At 47.0% G+C, this 16,719-nt stretch overlaps 1 protein-coding gene across 1 annotated transcript in view; it reads right to left on the minus strand.

The window, feature by feature from the left end:
- Positions 1-203: 203 nt before the first annotated feature.
- The window catches only part of LOC117963269 (uncharacterized), a 38,410-nt gene continuing 21,894 nt past the window's right edge, over positions 204-16,719 (minus strand). The window contains exon 7 of the mRNA XM_059001208.1: positions 204-1,108. Coding sequence (XP_058857191.1) covers positions 1,037-1,108 — 72 coding nt within the window. The 3' untranslated portion in view covers positions 204-1,036. The remainder of the gene's footprint in view (positions 1,109-16,719) is intronic.

Raw genomic sequence — 16,719 nt, forward strand, 5'->3', positions numbered from 1 at the left:
CATAATGAATCTGCATTTCAGGCAGTAGATCAGTTATTTCCACTCCAGTGGCAGAGAGCACGTAGGAAAATGAAGAAGTCGTGTCATTTTCTATCTCCTCGCGTTACAGCGCTCACTGTGTATCAAAACTGGTCTTTATTTCATCTGATTCCTTCAAAACCTATTTCTCAAAATAAACAAAATCAATGAAAAACAACACCGGGGCTCTGCTCAACGTTCCGACCACCTTCAGATATTTTAATATTGGATTTAAATGGGAGGGTCAGATACAGGATTACTAGAGTTCTGGCATTTAGATCCATGGCTGGTTATATTCTTGAAATATCTCCCCGGGTTGCATGACAGATGCATTGCAGGGGGATAATGTACACAAGAAACAAGCCTGAAGGGATTTGCTTCTGGAAATGTTAATGCAATAAGCAAACACAGACACAAGAAAATGTTTAGGGTTTGTCTAAAAGACCAGTGCTTGCTTCAAGCGATCCGATTACCATCCATCTCTTCTGATACACTTGTACTGTGAAATCCCTACCAAACAAATGCGCAGCCAAGAAATTCTGCAAGGCGTTCTCAGATTCTACATGGTCACTGGCTTTCAGCCGTAAACCACACTGACAATATTTCATATATAGGCTTCCCAGTCACAAAGAAAAGGAATATTTGTGTTAATACAGAAGTTTAATACGCTGGTATTACATCTTTGTTGTAAAACATACAGTATTCCGTGTTTTCAACATGCTTACGGTACTTCACCCTCCCATTTCTGTTGTGTTTCTTTACAGCTTGCCACTGTTTAGATGCATGTCAAACTCATTTTTGCTTGAAGCTGAGAGCTTTGATACAAGCCCTTAATGCATTCCTTTTACATTTAATTACAATGGCTGTTAAAATAGATTTTCTTGAAGTACGTGTGCACTGTTTAATTGTAGCCCTGAACCCCTCAACTGGGTTATATTTCCAATCCAGCATTAACACCAGCGTGAACAGTTGCAGGGATTTGCCCCATACTGAATGTGCGTTCAGCTCCTATCCTTCTCTAAAGGCTGGTTTGTTTACAAGGGACGCCAACGCTGGAGCAGAACTGAACAGCTGACGGGATCAACCAAATCTGCAGAGCAAGCAAAAGAAAAACATGATTAGTATCTCAGATCAACAGCCAATCAGCTTTTGAATTTAGCTGTCTGTAACCAATAAGCAGCTTCGAATTTCATACAAAAATATCTGAATAAAAAATAAAGATTTGCTTTGGTTTGTAACAGCAGTAGTCCCCTCTGCAGTGTGGGTTTGTAACAGCAGTAGCCCCCTCTGCAGTGTGGGTTTGTAACAGCAGTAGTCCCCTCTGCAGTGAGGGTTTGTAACAGCAGTAGTCCCCTCTGCAGTGAGGGTTTGTAACAGCAGTAGTCCCCTCTGCAGTGTGGGTTTGTAACAGCAGTAGTCCCCTCTGCAGTGAGGGTTTGTAACAGCAGTAGTCCCCTCTGCAGTGAGGGTTTGTAACAGCAGTAGCCCCCTCTGCAGTGTGGGTTTGTAACAGCAGTAGTCCCCTCTGCAGTGAGGGTTTGTAACAGCAGTAGTCCCCTCTGCAGTGTGGGTTTGTAACAGCAGTAGCCCCCTCTGCAGTCTGCAGTGAGGGTTTGTAACAGCAGTAGTCCCCTCTGCAGTGTGGGTTTGTAACAGCAGTAGCCCCCTCTGCAGTGTGGGTTTGTAACAGCAGTAGTCCCCTCTGCAGTGTGGGTTTGTAACAGCAGTAGTCCCCTCTGCAGTGTGGGTTTGTAACAGCAGTAGTCCCCTCTGCAGTGAGGGATTGTAACAGCAGTAGTCCCCTCTGCAGTGTGGGTTTGTAACAGCAGTAGTCCCCTCTGCAGTGTGGGTTTGTAACAGCAGTAGCCCCCTCTGCAGTGTGGGTTTGTAACAGCAGTAGTCCCCTCTGCATTGTGGGTTTGTAGCAGCAGTAGTCCCCTCTGCAGTGTGGGTTTGTAACAGCAGTAGTCCCCTCTGCAGTGTGGGTTTGTAACAGCAGTAGTCCCCTCTGCAGTGAGGGTTTGTAACAGCAGTAGCCCCCTCTGCAGTGAGGGTTTGTAACAGCAGTAGTCCCCTCTGCAGTGTGGGTTTGTAACAGCAGTAGCCCCCTCTGCAGTGTGGGTTTGTAACAGCAGTAGTCCCCTCTGCAGTGTGGGTTTGTAACAGCAGTAGCCCCCTCTGCAGTGAGGGTTTGTAACAGCAGTAGCCCCCTCTGCAGTGAGGGTTTGTAACAGCAGTAGTCCCCTCTGCAGTGAGGGTTTGTAACAGCAGTAGTCCCCTCTGCAGTGTGGGTTTGTAACAGCAGTAGTCCCCTCTGCAGTGTGGGTTTGTAACAGCAGTAGTCCCCTCTGCAGTGAGGGTTTGTAACAGCAGTAGCCCCCTCTGCAGTGTGGGTTTGTAACAGCAGTAGCCCCCTCTGCAGTGTGGGTTTGTAACAGCAGTAGTCCCCTCTGCAGTGTGGGTTTGTAACAGCAGTAGTCCCCTCTGCAGTGTGGGTTTGTAACAGCAGTAGTCCCCTCTGCAGTGTGGGTTTGTAACAGCAGTAGTCCCCTCTGCAGTGTGGGTTTGTAACAGCAGTAGCCCCCTCTGCAGTGTGGGTTTGTAACAGCAGTAGCCCCCTCTGCAGTGTGGGTTTGTAACAGCAGTAGTCCCCTCTGCAGTGTGGGTTTGTAACAGCAGTAGTCCCCTCTGCAGTGTGGGTTTGTAACAGCAGTAGTCCCCTCTGCAGTGAGGGTTTGTAACAGCAGTAGTCCCCTCTGCAGTGAGGGTTTGTAACAGCAGTAGTCCCCTCTGCAGTGTGGGTTTGTAACAGCAGTAGTCCCCTCTGCAGTGAGGGTTTGTAACAGCAGTAGTCCCCTCTGCAGTGAGAGTTTGTAACAGCAGTAGTCCCCTCTGCAGTGTGGGTTTGTAACAGCAGTAGTCCCCTCTGCAGTGAGGGTTTGTAACAGCAGTAGTCCCCTCTGCAGTGTGGGTTTGTAACAGCAGTAGTCCCCTCTGCAGTGTGGGTTTGTAACAGCAGTAGTCCCCTCTGCAGTGAGGGTTTGTAACAGCAGTAGTCCCCTCTGCAGTGTGGGTTTGTAACAGCAGTAGTCCCCTCTGCAGTGAGGGTTTGTAACAGCAGTAGCCCCCTCTGCATTGTGGGTTTGTAACAGCAGTAGTCCCCTCTGCAGTGTGGGTTTGTAACAGCAGTAGTCCCCTCTGCAGTGAGGGTTTGTAACAGCAGTAGTCCCCTCTGCAGTGTGGGTTTGTAACAGCAGTAGTCCCCTCTGCAGTGTGGGTTTGTAACAGCAGTAGTCCCCTCTGCAGTGTGGGTTTGTAACAGCAGTAGTCCCCTCTGCAGTGAGGGTTTGTAACAGCAGTAGTCCCCTCTGCAGTGAGGGTTTGTAACAGCAGTAGTCCCCTCTGCAGTGAGGGTTTGTAACAGCAGTAGTCCCCTCTGCAGTGTGGGTTTGTAACAGCAGTAGCCCCCTCTGCAGTGTGGGTTTGTAACAGCAGTAGTCCCCTCTGCAGTGTGGGTTTGTAACAGCAGTAGCCCCCTCTGCAGTGAGGGTTTGTAACAGCAGTAGCCCCCTCTGCAGTGTGGGTTTGTAACAGCAGTAGTCCCCTCTGCAGTGTGGGTTTGTAACAGCAGTAGCCCCCTCTGCAGTGAGGGTTTGTAACAGCAGTAGCCCCCTCTGCAGTGTGGGTTTGTAACAGCAGTAGTCCCCTCTGCAGTGTGGGTTTGTAACAGCAGTAGTCCCCTCTGCAGTGAGGGTTTGTAACAGCAGTAGTCCCCTCTGCAGTGTGGGTTTGTAAGAGCAGTAGTCCCCTCTGCAGTGAGGGTTTGTAACAGCAGTAGTCCCCTCTGCAGTGAGGGTTTGTAACAGCAGTAGTCCCCTCTGCAGTGTGGGTTTGTAAGAGCAGTAGTCCCCTCTGCAGTGAGGGTTTGTAACAGCAGTAGCCCCCTCTGCAGTGAGGGTTTGTAACAGCAGTAGTCCCCTCTGCAGTGTGGGTTTGTAACAGCAGTAGTCCCCTCTGCAGTGTGGGTTTGTAACAGCAGTAGTCCCCTCTGCAGTGTGGGTTTGTAACAGCAGTAGTCCCCTCTGCAGTGAGGGTTTGTAACAGCAGTAGTCCCCTCTGCAGTGAGGGTTTGTAACAGCAGTAGTCCCCTCTGCAGTGAGGGTTTGTAACAGCAGTAGTCCCCTCTGCAGTGAGGGTTTGTAACAGCAGTAGTCCCCTCTGCAGTGTGGGTTTGTAACAGCAGTAGTCCCCTCTGCAGTGAGGGTTTGTAACAGCAGTAGTCCCCTCTGCAGTGAGGGTTTGTAACAGCAGTAGTCCCCTCTGCAGTGAGGGTTTGTAACAGCAGTAGTCCCCTCTGCAGTGTGGGTTTGTAACAGCAGTAGTCCCCTCTGCAGTGTGGGTTTGTAACAGCAGTAGTCCCCTCTGCAGTGAGGGATTGTAACAGCAGTAGTCCCCTCTGCAGTGTGGGTTTGTAACAGCAGTAGTCCCCTCTGCAGTGTGGGTTTGTAACAGCAGTAGCCCCCTCTGCAGTGTGGGTTTGTAACAGCAGTAGTCCCCTCTGCAGTGTGGGTTTGTAGCAGCAGTAGTCCCCTCTGCAGTGTGGGTTTGTAACAGCAGTAGTCCCCTCTGCAGTGTGGGTTTGTAACAGCAGTAGTCCCCTCTGCAGTGAGGGTTTGTAACAGCAGTAGCCCCCTCTGCAGTGTGGGTTTGTAACAGCAGTAGTCCCCTCTGCAGTGAGGGTTTGTAACAGCAGTAGTCCCCTCTGCAGTGTGGGTTTGTAACAGCAGTAGCCCCCTCTGCAGTGTGGGTTTGTAACAGCAGTAGTCCCCTCTGCAGTGTGGGTTTGTAACAGCAGTAGCCCCCTCTGCAGTGAGGGTTTGTAACAGCAGTAGCCCCCTCTGCAGTGAGGGTTTGTAACAGCAGTAGTCCCCTCTGCAGTGAGGGTTTGTAACAGCAGTAGTCCCCTCTGCAGTGTGGGTTTGTAACAGCAGTAGTCCCCTCTGCAGTGTGGGTTTGTAACAGCAGTAGTCCCCTCTGCAGTGTGGGTTTGTAACAGCAGTAGCCCCCTCTGCAGTGTGGGTTTGTAACAGCAGTAGCCCCCTCTGCAGTGTGGGTTTGTAACAGCAGTAGTCCCCTCTGCAGTGTGGGTTTGTAACAGCAGTAGTCCCCTCTGCAGTGTGGGTTTGTAACAGCAGTAGTCCCCTCTGCAGTGAGGGTTTGTAACAGCAGTAGTCCCCTCTGCAGTGAGGGTTTGTAACAGCAGTAGTCCCCTCTGCAGTGTGGGTTTGTAACAGCAGTAGTCCCCTCTGCAGTGAGGGTTTGTAACAGCAGTAGTCCCCTCTGCAGTGAGGGTTTGTAACAGCAGTAGTCCCCTCTGCAGTGTGGGTTTGTAACAGCAGTAGTCCCCTCTGCAGTGAGGGTTTGTAACAGCAGTAGTCCCCTCTGCAGTGTGGGTTTGTAACAGCAGTAGCCCCCTCTGCAGTGAGGGTTTGTAACAGCAGTAGTCCCCTCTGCAGTGTGGGTTTGTAACAGCAGTAGTCCCCTCTGCAGTGTGGGTTTGTAACAGCAGTAGTCCCCTCTGCAGTGAGGGTTTGTAACAGCAGTAGTCCCCTCTGCAGTGAGGGTTTGTAACAGCAGTAGCCCCCTCTGCAGTGTGGGTTTGTAACAGCAGTAGTCCCCTCTGCAGTGTGGGTTTGTAACAGCAGTAGTCCCCTCTGCAGTGTGGGTTTGTAACAGCAGTAGTCCCCTCTGCAGTGAGGGTTTGTAACAGCAGTAGTCCCCTCTGCAGTGAGGGTTTGTAACAGCAGTAGCCCCCTCTGCAGTGTGGGTTTGTAACAGCAGTAGTCCCCTCTGCAGTGTGGGTTTGTAACAGCAGTAGTCCCCTCTGCAGTGTGGGTTTGTAACAGCAGTAGTCCCCTCTGCAGTGAGGGTTTGTAACAGCAGTAGTCCCCTCTGCAGTGTGGGTTTGTAACAGCAGTAGTCCCCTCTGCAGTGAGGGTTTGTAACAGCAGTAGTCCCCTCTGCAGTGTGGGTTTGTAACAGCAGTAGTCCCCTCTGCAGTGAGGGTTTGTAACAGCAGTAGTCCCCTCTGCAGTGTGGGTTTGTAACAGCAGTAGTCCCCTCTGCAGTGAGGGTTTGTAACAGCAGTAGTCCCCTCTGCAGTGTGGGTTTGTAACAGCAGTAGTCCCCTCTGCAGTGAGGGTTTGTAACAGCAGTAGTCCCCTCTGCAGTGTGGGTTTGTAACAGCAGTAGTCCCCTCTGCAGTGTGGGTTTGTAACAGCAGTAGTCCCCTCTGCAGTGAGGGTTTGTAACAGCAGTAGTCCCCTCTGCAGTGAGGGTTTGTAACAGCAGTAGTCCCCTCTGCAGTGTGGGTTTGTAACAGCAGTAGTCCCCTCTGCAGTGAGGGTTTGTAACAGCAGTAGTCCCCTCTGCAGTGTGGGTTTGTAACAGCAGTAGTCCCCTCTGCAGTGAGGGTTTGTAACAGCAGTAGTCCCCTCTGCAGTGAGGGTTTGTAACAGCAGTAGTCCCCTCTGCAGTGTGGGTTTGTAACAGCAGTAGCCCCCTCTGCAGTGTGGGTTTGTAACAGCAGTAGTCCCCTCTGCAGTGTGGGTTTGTAACAGCAGTAGTCCCCTCTGCAGTGTGGGTTTGTAACAGCAGTAGTCCCCTCTGCAGTGTGGGTTTGTAACAGCAGTAGTCCCCTCTGCAGTGAGGGTTTGTAACAGCAGTAGTCCCCTCTGCAGTGTGGGTTTGTAACAGCAGTAGTCCCCTCTGCAGTGAGGGTTTGTAACAGCAGTAGTCCCCTCTGCAGTGTGGGTTTGTAACAGCAGTAGTCCCCTCTGCAGTGAGGGTTTGTAACAGCAGTAGTCCCCTCTGCAGTGTGGGTTTGTAACAGCAGTAGTCCCCTCTGCAGTGAGGGTTTGTAACAGCAGTAGTCCCCTCTGCAGTGTGGGTTTGTAACAGCAGTAGTCCCCTCTGCAGTGAGGGTTTGTAACAGCAGTAGTCCCCTCTGCAGTGAGGGTTTGTAACAGCAGTAGTCCCCTCTGCAGTGGGTATTAACTGCCAGGCACGGCCTTCATGAATAGCCTTCAGCATGCGCTACCGTGACAAGGGCTTTGAACTGCAACTAACCTGCACAAGGCATCGCCACCTCCACAAACTAAAAGCATTTTTTCCCCAGTTCAACAGGAACAAAAAGTTCATTCTCATCGTAATTTATTTATTTATAACATCAGCAGCTCAAAAAAAAAAAACGACATAAAAATGTATGCCATTTAACTTTTTCCACATAAAAACCAATCCATCTCCATTAAAAGCCAGGCTGGTTTAAACCTCGCAAATGCTCTTTAGACACGGTATCCGTCCTGCAAACAGCCAGGCCGAGTCATCTGGAATTCATTTTGATAGATCTCTCTCGGCTTATCGCAAGTTCCATGCTACCCACTTCACACCATTTCCTATTGTCTCTGTTGAAATCCCAGGCTAAGGGGGGCCAGGACGCAGAGCGCTTCACAGCAATGCAGTTAATGCGCCCGTCTTGTAAAAGCTATCTCAGTGGTACAGGCTACCTCTCTCAGAAACACTCAAACCAGCTTTAAATACTTGGGGATTTAATGGGGGCTCCATTACGCTGTTGTGGAGTCTAGTAAAGAATCAATTAGTGGAGATTTCTGATTTGATCCACATGAGCAAAACGTGCTGCCCGGCATGTAAGTGACTGTACCGGCGTTCAGATAACTAGAGTAACATGCTGACCCCCAGACAGACTGGACACACAGCGCCCTCCCATAGACTCCCATTGCACAGACTGGACACACAGCACCCTCCCATAGACTCCCATGGCACAGACTGGACACACAGCGCCCTCCCATAGACTCCCATTGCACAGACTGGACACACAGCACCCTCCCATAGACTCCCAATGCCTTCCGTTAAGTGAGAGCATGAATCTATCACTGTGCTCTCTTCAGTCACTGAGGCACACTGTAGTGCCAGGAAAAACTTGACATTGAATTTCTATACGTTTCTTTTAGCATTTCTATAAATAAGAATAAAACTCAAAAATAAACATCAGAGTTCAGATGAATAAAACAAATCAACAGTACACACACAAGTGATTTATTATCTGTTTTGTAACTGTCACACATTGAGCTGAATGAACAACCCACTCACAGCCTGGCTTCCAGCAGCATCTCTCCCTGGGACAGGCTCTTAATCAGGTCAGTGACTCGGCCTCCAATCTGCAGCCTCTCTCCCTGGGACAGGCTCTTAATCAGGTCAGTGACTCAGCCTCCAATCTGCAGCCTCTCTCCCTGGGACAGGCTCTTAATCAGGTCAGTGACTCAGCCTCCAATCTGCAGCTTCTCTCCCTGGGACAGGCTCTTAATCAGTTCAGTGACTCAGCCTCCAATCTGCAGCTCTGCAGGGATTGCATTGACAGGGCTCTCTTCCTCTCCACCAGCCCAGCTCTGGTGCTCATTCCTCACATTCACATCCACACAGCCTATCTTCAACACGGCTGGATTCTTAATTAAAGTATGAAGTCTTTCAGAACATCCCATATTCCATGTACTGTAACAGATTCTGCATTCAAAACCATGGAGTGGAATGCGCTATCAGAACAGTGGAGTGCGCTATCAGAACAGTGCACATTCTGCACTATGAACTCTATTAATCTTTTGCTTGTTTACCTTTCAAGAATTCAAGTTCAAGTGAAGTTAAAATCAAACTATGTGTCGTTCACGCACTTTGAACTCCATTGTTGGCTGTTGCCTGTGGTGTGTTCGCCTATATAAGAATTAGAGCATGGTGCCCCCTGCTGTCCACACTGTGTAGCTGCGACACCCAGCAGCTTTTTGTAAACAGATAATAGGTCAGATTTTAATCCAGTTTGAGTAAATTAGGTTGTTTATTCTGCATTTTATGTTGAGTAAAAAGCTTTGGAAATGTGCTTCATTGTTTAAAACTCATGAACAGTTCAAGTTTAACCCACATCTTTCTGTGATATAACTGCTGAGCAACAGATCACATCCCTTCTACTTGGAAGCAGCATGCTTCTTATCTGTAAGCTGCTGTATTTAACAATGTAGAAATCACTGTCTCCTAGAGGAAAGACAGCAAACAACTTTGTTTTAATATTACGCTGGCCGCTAAGCTAGTTAAATAAAAGCTACTGCACACTTCACCTGGGGTACAGAAGCTCCCAAATCTGTTAAATACTTTCTGAAAGGTCAATTCATTTTGGCGAGACGCACTCTTGGTTCATTTGTCAGGTCCTATATAGTTCTTACACCAGAGTTGGCAGCACATGTAGGATGTAAAGTAGCAGTAACCCTTTTATTCAGCTAATAAAAAAATCCAGATAATGTCTCACACCATCATTCCTCTGCCCTTATCAGAGTTCAGGCAGAGGAAGCTGCAGCACCTGAATGAACCCCAAAGTAAAGGGTTCAAACTGGTTCACCACTGCGGTGACACCAGCATGAAACACACTGCCCTGCACCTGCTCACTGCTGGGGTACACCGAGCATTCGTTCAGCATGCACCCTGAACCCGCGCTGCTGAGGCTGCAAGGACTGCTGGCAACACGCACCGCTGCCACTTAAGTTGAAGTAAGTACATGTACAGAATGGCTTTGGGAACATATTCGAGGGGGGTAGATCTGTGGATTAACTCTGAAAAGCGACTGCAAATCTCCCAGATAATACATGTGTCCTCTTTGAATCCTGACTGATACTTTCATCAGGCTTCTTAGACCTCGCCTCCAGCTGATGCCCCCAAAACAGATCAAGTGTTTAGTTTGACAAATGCGGCTTATTGGGGATCTGGGTATTGGGGACTGACAGACTAGCTAAAAGGGATTGAGCCTCCTGAAGGTGATTATTCAGCTTAGGAAAGAAGACGAGGAGCGCAAGACAAGCGTGTTTGTCATTTTGAGCACTTAATCACGCAAAGCCCATAATGCGAAGTACAAGAGCTTCTCCACAAATAACAATAAAACGAAAGAAGACTGAAGAAGTAATACCACTGCCTTGCAAGAAACAGACAAGTCCACATGTAACTATACTGAGCTAGTTTACACTGCGATACACAGTCATTAGAAATGTGCTTCTGTCACTTCCCCTACAGTCCACAAAGTGGTTGCTGTGTGTTACAACCCGCCACTGCGCGGTAAAGATTTAACAAGCGTTTCATCTCACCAAACAGGGGTGAGGGTGCACATCGTGCTTGTGAACCTCATTTCTGTGCTGTTTCACACCGACTCTGACAATTTAAAGAGATACAAGGCATTCAAGTCAAGAGGAACAGTAACACACACACACTCCCTACCAAAGCGATACATACAAACACATTACTGGTATATTACCATGGAAACCATCAGCAAGCTCAAGCACGTCAAGGCACTTCCTAAAATAGAACAGCAGCTCAGCCAATCAGGAGTCAGTAACTCGCATCACAAGGCTACACAAGTTCATACGAGTGGTTACTAAGATATAGCCTTGTGTTTATTAACCCAGCATGCCAGTATGCCATTGAGAGCTAGTGCTGAGGAACATCCATACTACACTTAATTATCTAAAATAAACCTGACTACTGCAGCAATACAATACAACAGCACATGTATTTTGCCCATTTGTATTTAAATCTTAACACTACAGACCTGTATAGAGGTCTAGCAATAACTCCACTAAAACACCAGAACAGTAAGCTACTCTAATATACTAATATGCATTTACATGCCCATGTTTATTTTTTTCATTGTAAGGCAATGAAACATTGACTTGCTCAAGAAAGCGAGATTTTCACCTCATTTATAAGATGTAAATGTATTGTTTGATCATTCCTTTATCACTTTCAATCACCTCAATTCTTGAGAGGCGCTTCCTTTGTCTTGTCTTTAACCTTTGGGACATTCCTGATACAAATAAATCATTTCTTAACAAATCTTAAGCATACCTTAAGTGCTTCTATTAGCCAGTGCAAAGCGTGATCCTTTAAAGATATTAGGTGCTTTGCCCAATAAGAGAGCCTTCAGATACTCAGACTCCATACCCTCTTTCCTCCTTGCTAAGTGCCTGCTTAATCCTGCATAAGCTGCAAGTCTTTGACAGCACACTGTATGCACACCTGCTGAATGTGGTGCCCTGTTTGTCATTCAACATCCGTGTTACACAAGTCTCCATGGCTGCTTTTCACAGAGCTGCCTCTAAATAAGGCTTTAATGAGTCAAAAAAAAAAAAAAAAGAAGGATTCGGCCAGCTGGTAAAACGAAAGGAAGTTTATTTCAAGAAGACAAAATGTTTTGACCACATGTCCTCTTCAGTGTCTCCTCTGGTTTGAATGGACTTTTAAAAATACATTCTGCTTCACTTTGTTTTTTGTTAAAAATCTTACCCTTGAATTGTACGAGTTTTTAAAGTGTTAGATGAATACACACACACACACAATCAGCCCAGTCACAGACACATCAAACACTACAGAGCACACTTTGAGCCCATTTCAATGCACTGCACGGATGTTGTGTGTCTAGTTTTGAAATAACAAAAGTGTTTTAGATTTTTTATTTTTTTTTAATATTATTATTAAGCTTTGTTTTGTAAAGCCCTTTGGAGTGCTGCAATGGGATTCTCAGGAAAGCGTCTTTTATTCTGTTTGAAAGAACGTCCAGAACTCTTAACCCTGCATGTCCTGGCACAGTAAAGCTCTAGACAGTGAGCTAAGCTTCCACAGACAGGCACACTGGGAGACTGGGCTCCTCAGCGCCAGCTCCAAAGCCTCTAACTGCACAATGATTTACCGCTCAGCTTTGCCTGCTAAGTAAAACCTGACCTTTCTTGAACCTGGGAAGTCTCACTGCAGGCAACAGAGCTGTCTGCGTCGAAGAGTTTAAATCATCAGCAGAGAGCTTTCCTTTAGCTTAAGCTCTGAATAATACAATCAACACGAAACAAACCAAAGAAATCATCACACTGGACTTTTATTAATCATCTTAAAATCAAAAGTTAACAATTGCCGTGCCATCGGAAACCTGGGAACACCTCCACTGTTTGTCAGACTGCCTCTGAAGGGAATGTGAACGACACCTAAACTTCAGGAGGCTGTAAAATACTATAAAACAAAAGAAAAATGATTAAGAAGGGGCACGGCCTGAACGTACATCATTAAAGAACTACCAGCGACAGTGTTGAACACGACGTCTGAATCCTGTTTGTTCAATATGTAGAAACATAAAAAGCCACATGTCTACCCTTTGACTGTTCTCGAGCCAATTACCAGCAGCTAAATGAGTTCCGCAGACATTGGGGGACAAATACAAACTGGTTTGACACACAAACTACTCCGCTGCCATTTGTTAATAGGATAAATGTGTGCTGTTTTTCTCTCGCAGAAGAATGCTTCAAGTGTGTTTAGCAACAGTGCAGGTTGAGACTAAAGCAGAGTGCAATCACTGTAGAGTGAGTGGGTCTGCACACACAGGGTCAAGTGACTCTGCATCCGTCTGCGCCAAAGAATAAGAGGAAAACAAATAAAGGGGTGTCAGTAATCATGCATACTGCCCTCCAACAAGGCAGGGCAGAATGACAGCGTTTCTTTATTGTACCACAGTGATTCAGGATTTCTAAAATGCCAGCAGCTGAGATTGCTACCATACTGAATGTTTTGGTTATTACAGGACTGTCCCACCCAGTGGTTCTGCGCTGGTAGTAAATGGAGAATGTTTGGGGCAGCGCTGCCCTTGGGGAATGCATTGCTCATCATTGTTTTTTTTTAACATATCTGAGGTTGGGACGGTTACCTATTCCTAAATACCAACATAGTGTCATTGCATTTGAACAGTGTCTGTTAGTATTACTCACAAACCACCACTGCGTTTCTTCTACTTATGGATGATTATTCATTGAAACTGTAAATAACTACATAAAAAAACACTTAGAAAATACGACGGCACATTTATACAACTGAGTGTTTCTGCACTTTATAATACAGAATCCCAAACCACAACTGTCAATTGGATTGACTCTTTTTTTTTGTTTGTTTGTTTAAATTGGGCTATAAAAGTGTAGAAGAATGTATAATCCTGCAGTGTCACTGTACAGCACACAGGCACAACCAGCCATCCACCCGGGCACGCGATTCAGGACGAGCTACATATTTCACATGTTTATTTCCTAATGCAGTTCTAACCTCTCAGACAGATAAGATAAGACGGATCACGAGGAGCTGTGAAACTTGGCACCTCAGAATGATGAATCAACAACGATAAGAAAGAAGGAAGAGATCAGGAGATACCCAACAGGCGGTAGTTCATCCCTGCGCAGTTGAAGAATGTACATGTTGCAGGCATATCATATATTCTGCCATTTAAAATAAAGATCCCTGCACAGTGCTCAGCTCCTGTATGAATGATTCCAGCCCTGGCTGTGTTCCGGAGCAGTGTGTGCAGCACAGCAGAGCGAGGCCAGGGCATGTGGAGGGATGTGCTGCAGAGCTGGCAGCTCACTCACTCTCTCAGTGTCTGTGAACAGCGCCTCACAGATCTGTAGCATTCGGAGCAGTGTGTGCAGCACAGCAGAGAGAGAGGCCAGGGCATGTGGAGGGATGTGCTGCAGAGCTGGCAGCTCACTCACTCTCTCAGTGTCTGTGAACAGCGCCTCACAGGTCTGTAGCATTCGGAGCAGTGTGTGCAGCACAGCAGAGAGAGAGGCCAGGGCATGTGGAGGGATGTGCTGCAGTGCTGGCATAGCTCTGGGCTGGCAGCTCACTCTCTCTGTGAACAGCGCCTCACAGATCTGTAGCATTATTATCCACTTCCCCTCGGAGTGCGAGGTCAGCGTTTAGCTCATGACGAATCCCGAGGCTGGCTGTCACGGGAGAGGGGTCTGCATGCAGTCACGGGGGAGCTCCATAGTGTTTCTCGGGCTCATGTCTACCCAGCAGCAGCAACGTATTTTTATGACCATATGTTGCTCTTCAACTCTGCAGTATGAGACAGAGAGAATATCCTGGGGCCCCCTGGGCAGTCTCTGTGGACCCACGGGGGTCCCCTAGTTTAAGAATCACCATGCCAGTCACCCCTACATTTACTCATTTTAGAGCAAATTGGCCGTTTTTGAACCAAGCCAAGCAACATGGGGTTCCATGCCAGAAATGAACGTGTAATCAGAACCTGCAGAACACAAACAAAGGCTGGAGTTGTGTCAGGCTAGAGTTTAAAGCAGACACTGGCAGCTTGTTTAATACCTGACATTCCTATTGTGTGCAGGTTTAATCAGCGATTCCCCTGATATGCGTCTGTGGCTGCCTCGCATTATCACCGCTCCCCATCGCAAACACACACAGCAAGAGAATGCCCAAGCTTTACATTGCACAAGCAACCTGCTGATATCATGAAGGTATCAGGAAATTAACAAGACAGCGTGTCTGCAACTGTACAAGACAGGCCTGCTTGGGAGAGATATGCTGCAGAATGCAGACAGGGCCTTCACTTAATGTTGTGAGGGGCCAGGCAGCTATCAAAGCGATGGCACAGATACTGTGCCAGTCTGGCTGAGGGAGGAGATCTCAACGTGATTAAGCAGGGTTCAGAGACACACAAACGAGGCTTCACTTCAAGCATTTTACAGAACGTCATTATCCACTCTTTGTGTTGAAGCTGTGGTTGCTAATTCCAGTATTCCACACAGTATCAGGACACCTGTTCAACTTGCAAACATTATGTGCACTCAATACACAACCTAATGGAGAAACGAAGAGCAGATTCATAATGGCGGGATATACTGTATGGAGTCTCTGCTGTGTATTCAAGTAACTGCAGCCTGTCTATGTTATTGTTTAAAAGTTACCAGACACGTTCACAAAACTGGCTCACTTGATTTTCTAAAGCAGCCGTGAAACCGCAAGTTAACATTCTAAACTCATTCCACTAACATCACCAACGTGGAGCGCTACAGATTGATATTCCTATCAGGATTCAATGATCTGAACGAACTCGCTCAGCTACTCCAGGAACATGTAACCCAGCCCTCATTGATCCCGGTATTCATGAACGACGGGTGTGTGTCTAATTAACATGTCTGATACCAATCAGTCTTCATGTAAAGGACAGCATCGGCGAGTTTCCCTTTCTCCCCTGCTCTTTGTTGTTGTTTCTTTGTAGACGTTACAGCTGCTTTCATCCTTGTTTGCGACATTCTCGCCCGTCTCATTCTCCTTGATCCTAATCTCAAAGTAAACAGCTGCCTCAGATGCCATATAAACCCTGCCCCCTCTTTCTACCTGGATCCCAAATGCACCCCCTTTGTGTCCGAGCCAGGCAGGGGACAGAGGCCTCACACGCCCTAGAACACCTTTATTCTGTCTTGTTTGTTTTGAAAGCAATGCTAATATTGGTTTGTTCACAAAGGCGGATTCTTGTTTTCAAGGTATCTGTTAAGAAGTGCTTGTTTTGCACCCTCCCACGCCTCTCGCATTGTGTGAATAATATACAGAACCAAAGTGAAGACCACGTTTAATACATAAATAAATGAATGAATGAATGAATGAATGAAGAGTGCGTTTTAATAAGCATGACAGAGGAAAATGCAGACAGTGCTCCTTTCTGAAAACACGTGCAGGTGTGAATTGAATTACACAAGGTCAAACAAGTGTGTAGTGAATTCTAAATACAAGCAGTGAACTCTTCCCCTCTCAGCACCTCCAATCTCCTCCTGCTCCAGACAGCAGTACGTTTGTCATCAGTTTCTTAATGACAGCACTGGACTTGGTTCTGGTAGTTCTATTTTTACTGCATCTTGAAAGCTGCTATACTCCCATACAGCTGCTCTGGGATTCCTGTCCTGCTCAGACAGCTGTGTAATGTCTTCCCTGGTAGTTAAATCCAGCCAGGACCTCAGCCCTGATCCCTGGATAGAGTCCTTCTTTATCATGAAGCATCATTTCCTCACAGTAAAGTGTGTTGCACCTCTTCCTTGAACACGATGCACACTCAGCACTGGTGTTCCTTCAGGGTGGATTAAAACCATGCCATTTACTACAGGTGTTTCATGCAACACGCTGAATAGGACAAGAGCAACACACAGAGAGTGCATCCTTTTAAACCAAGCCACAGCAGTAACGTGTGCGGGTATATACTGTGCATTCTGGATACCTGCTAGTCCGGGTTTCTACAGAAGGCTGTAAATCTGTGCTTAATAGATACATGACTGCACCCTGTGTCTATGAGCTTTATCCTGAGTACAGCAGTACTGATAACAGCTCCCAAAGCTCTGTGAAGCACAGTAGCTCATGTGACACTTTTTGTATTTGCTGTAGTTTTGCACCCATTCATTTCCACCACCCAGTATAAATGCACACTGGTTAACTCACTCAATGAAAAACAATTACAAATAAAGTGACACTGGGCGCGCTGACACTGAAGCATTACGGGAGTTCTTTAATGAATACCAACACATGGGAAAGCTATTGGAGAAGTGATTGACAGCTGCCCTGCGTATGATCTGCTGCTACACCCCCGGTACTGCAAGTCTCTACTGACACCTAGAGGTGAAGAAGGGGAGTTCCCTGTTTGTGAAACATACAAATTGAGATGGATTTAAAATGCAAAAAGGGTAGTCCGGCAGCCCCTGATAAAAATGAGTGAAACTATTAAATTAATAATTATTAAGGTTAATAATCAATAGCTAGCACCCAAATAATTTTAATCAC

This window comes from Acipenser ruthenus, chromosome 26, assembly GCF_902713425.1.
Source record: "Acipenser ruthenus chromosome 26, fAciRut3.2 maternal haplotype, whole genome shotgun sequence".
In the NCBI taxonomy this organism is placed as follows: domain Eukaryota; kingdom Metazoa; phylum Chordata; class Actinopteri; order Acipenseriformes; family Acipenseridae; genus Acipenser; species Acipenser ruthenus.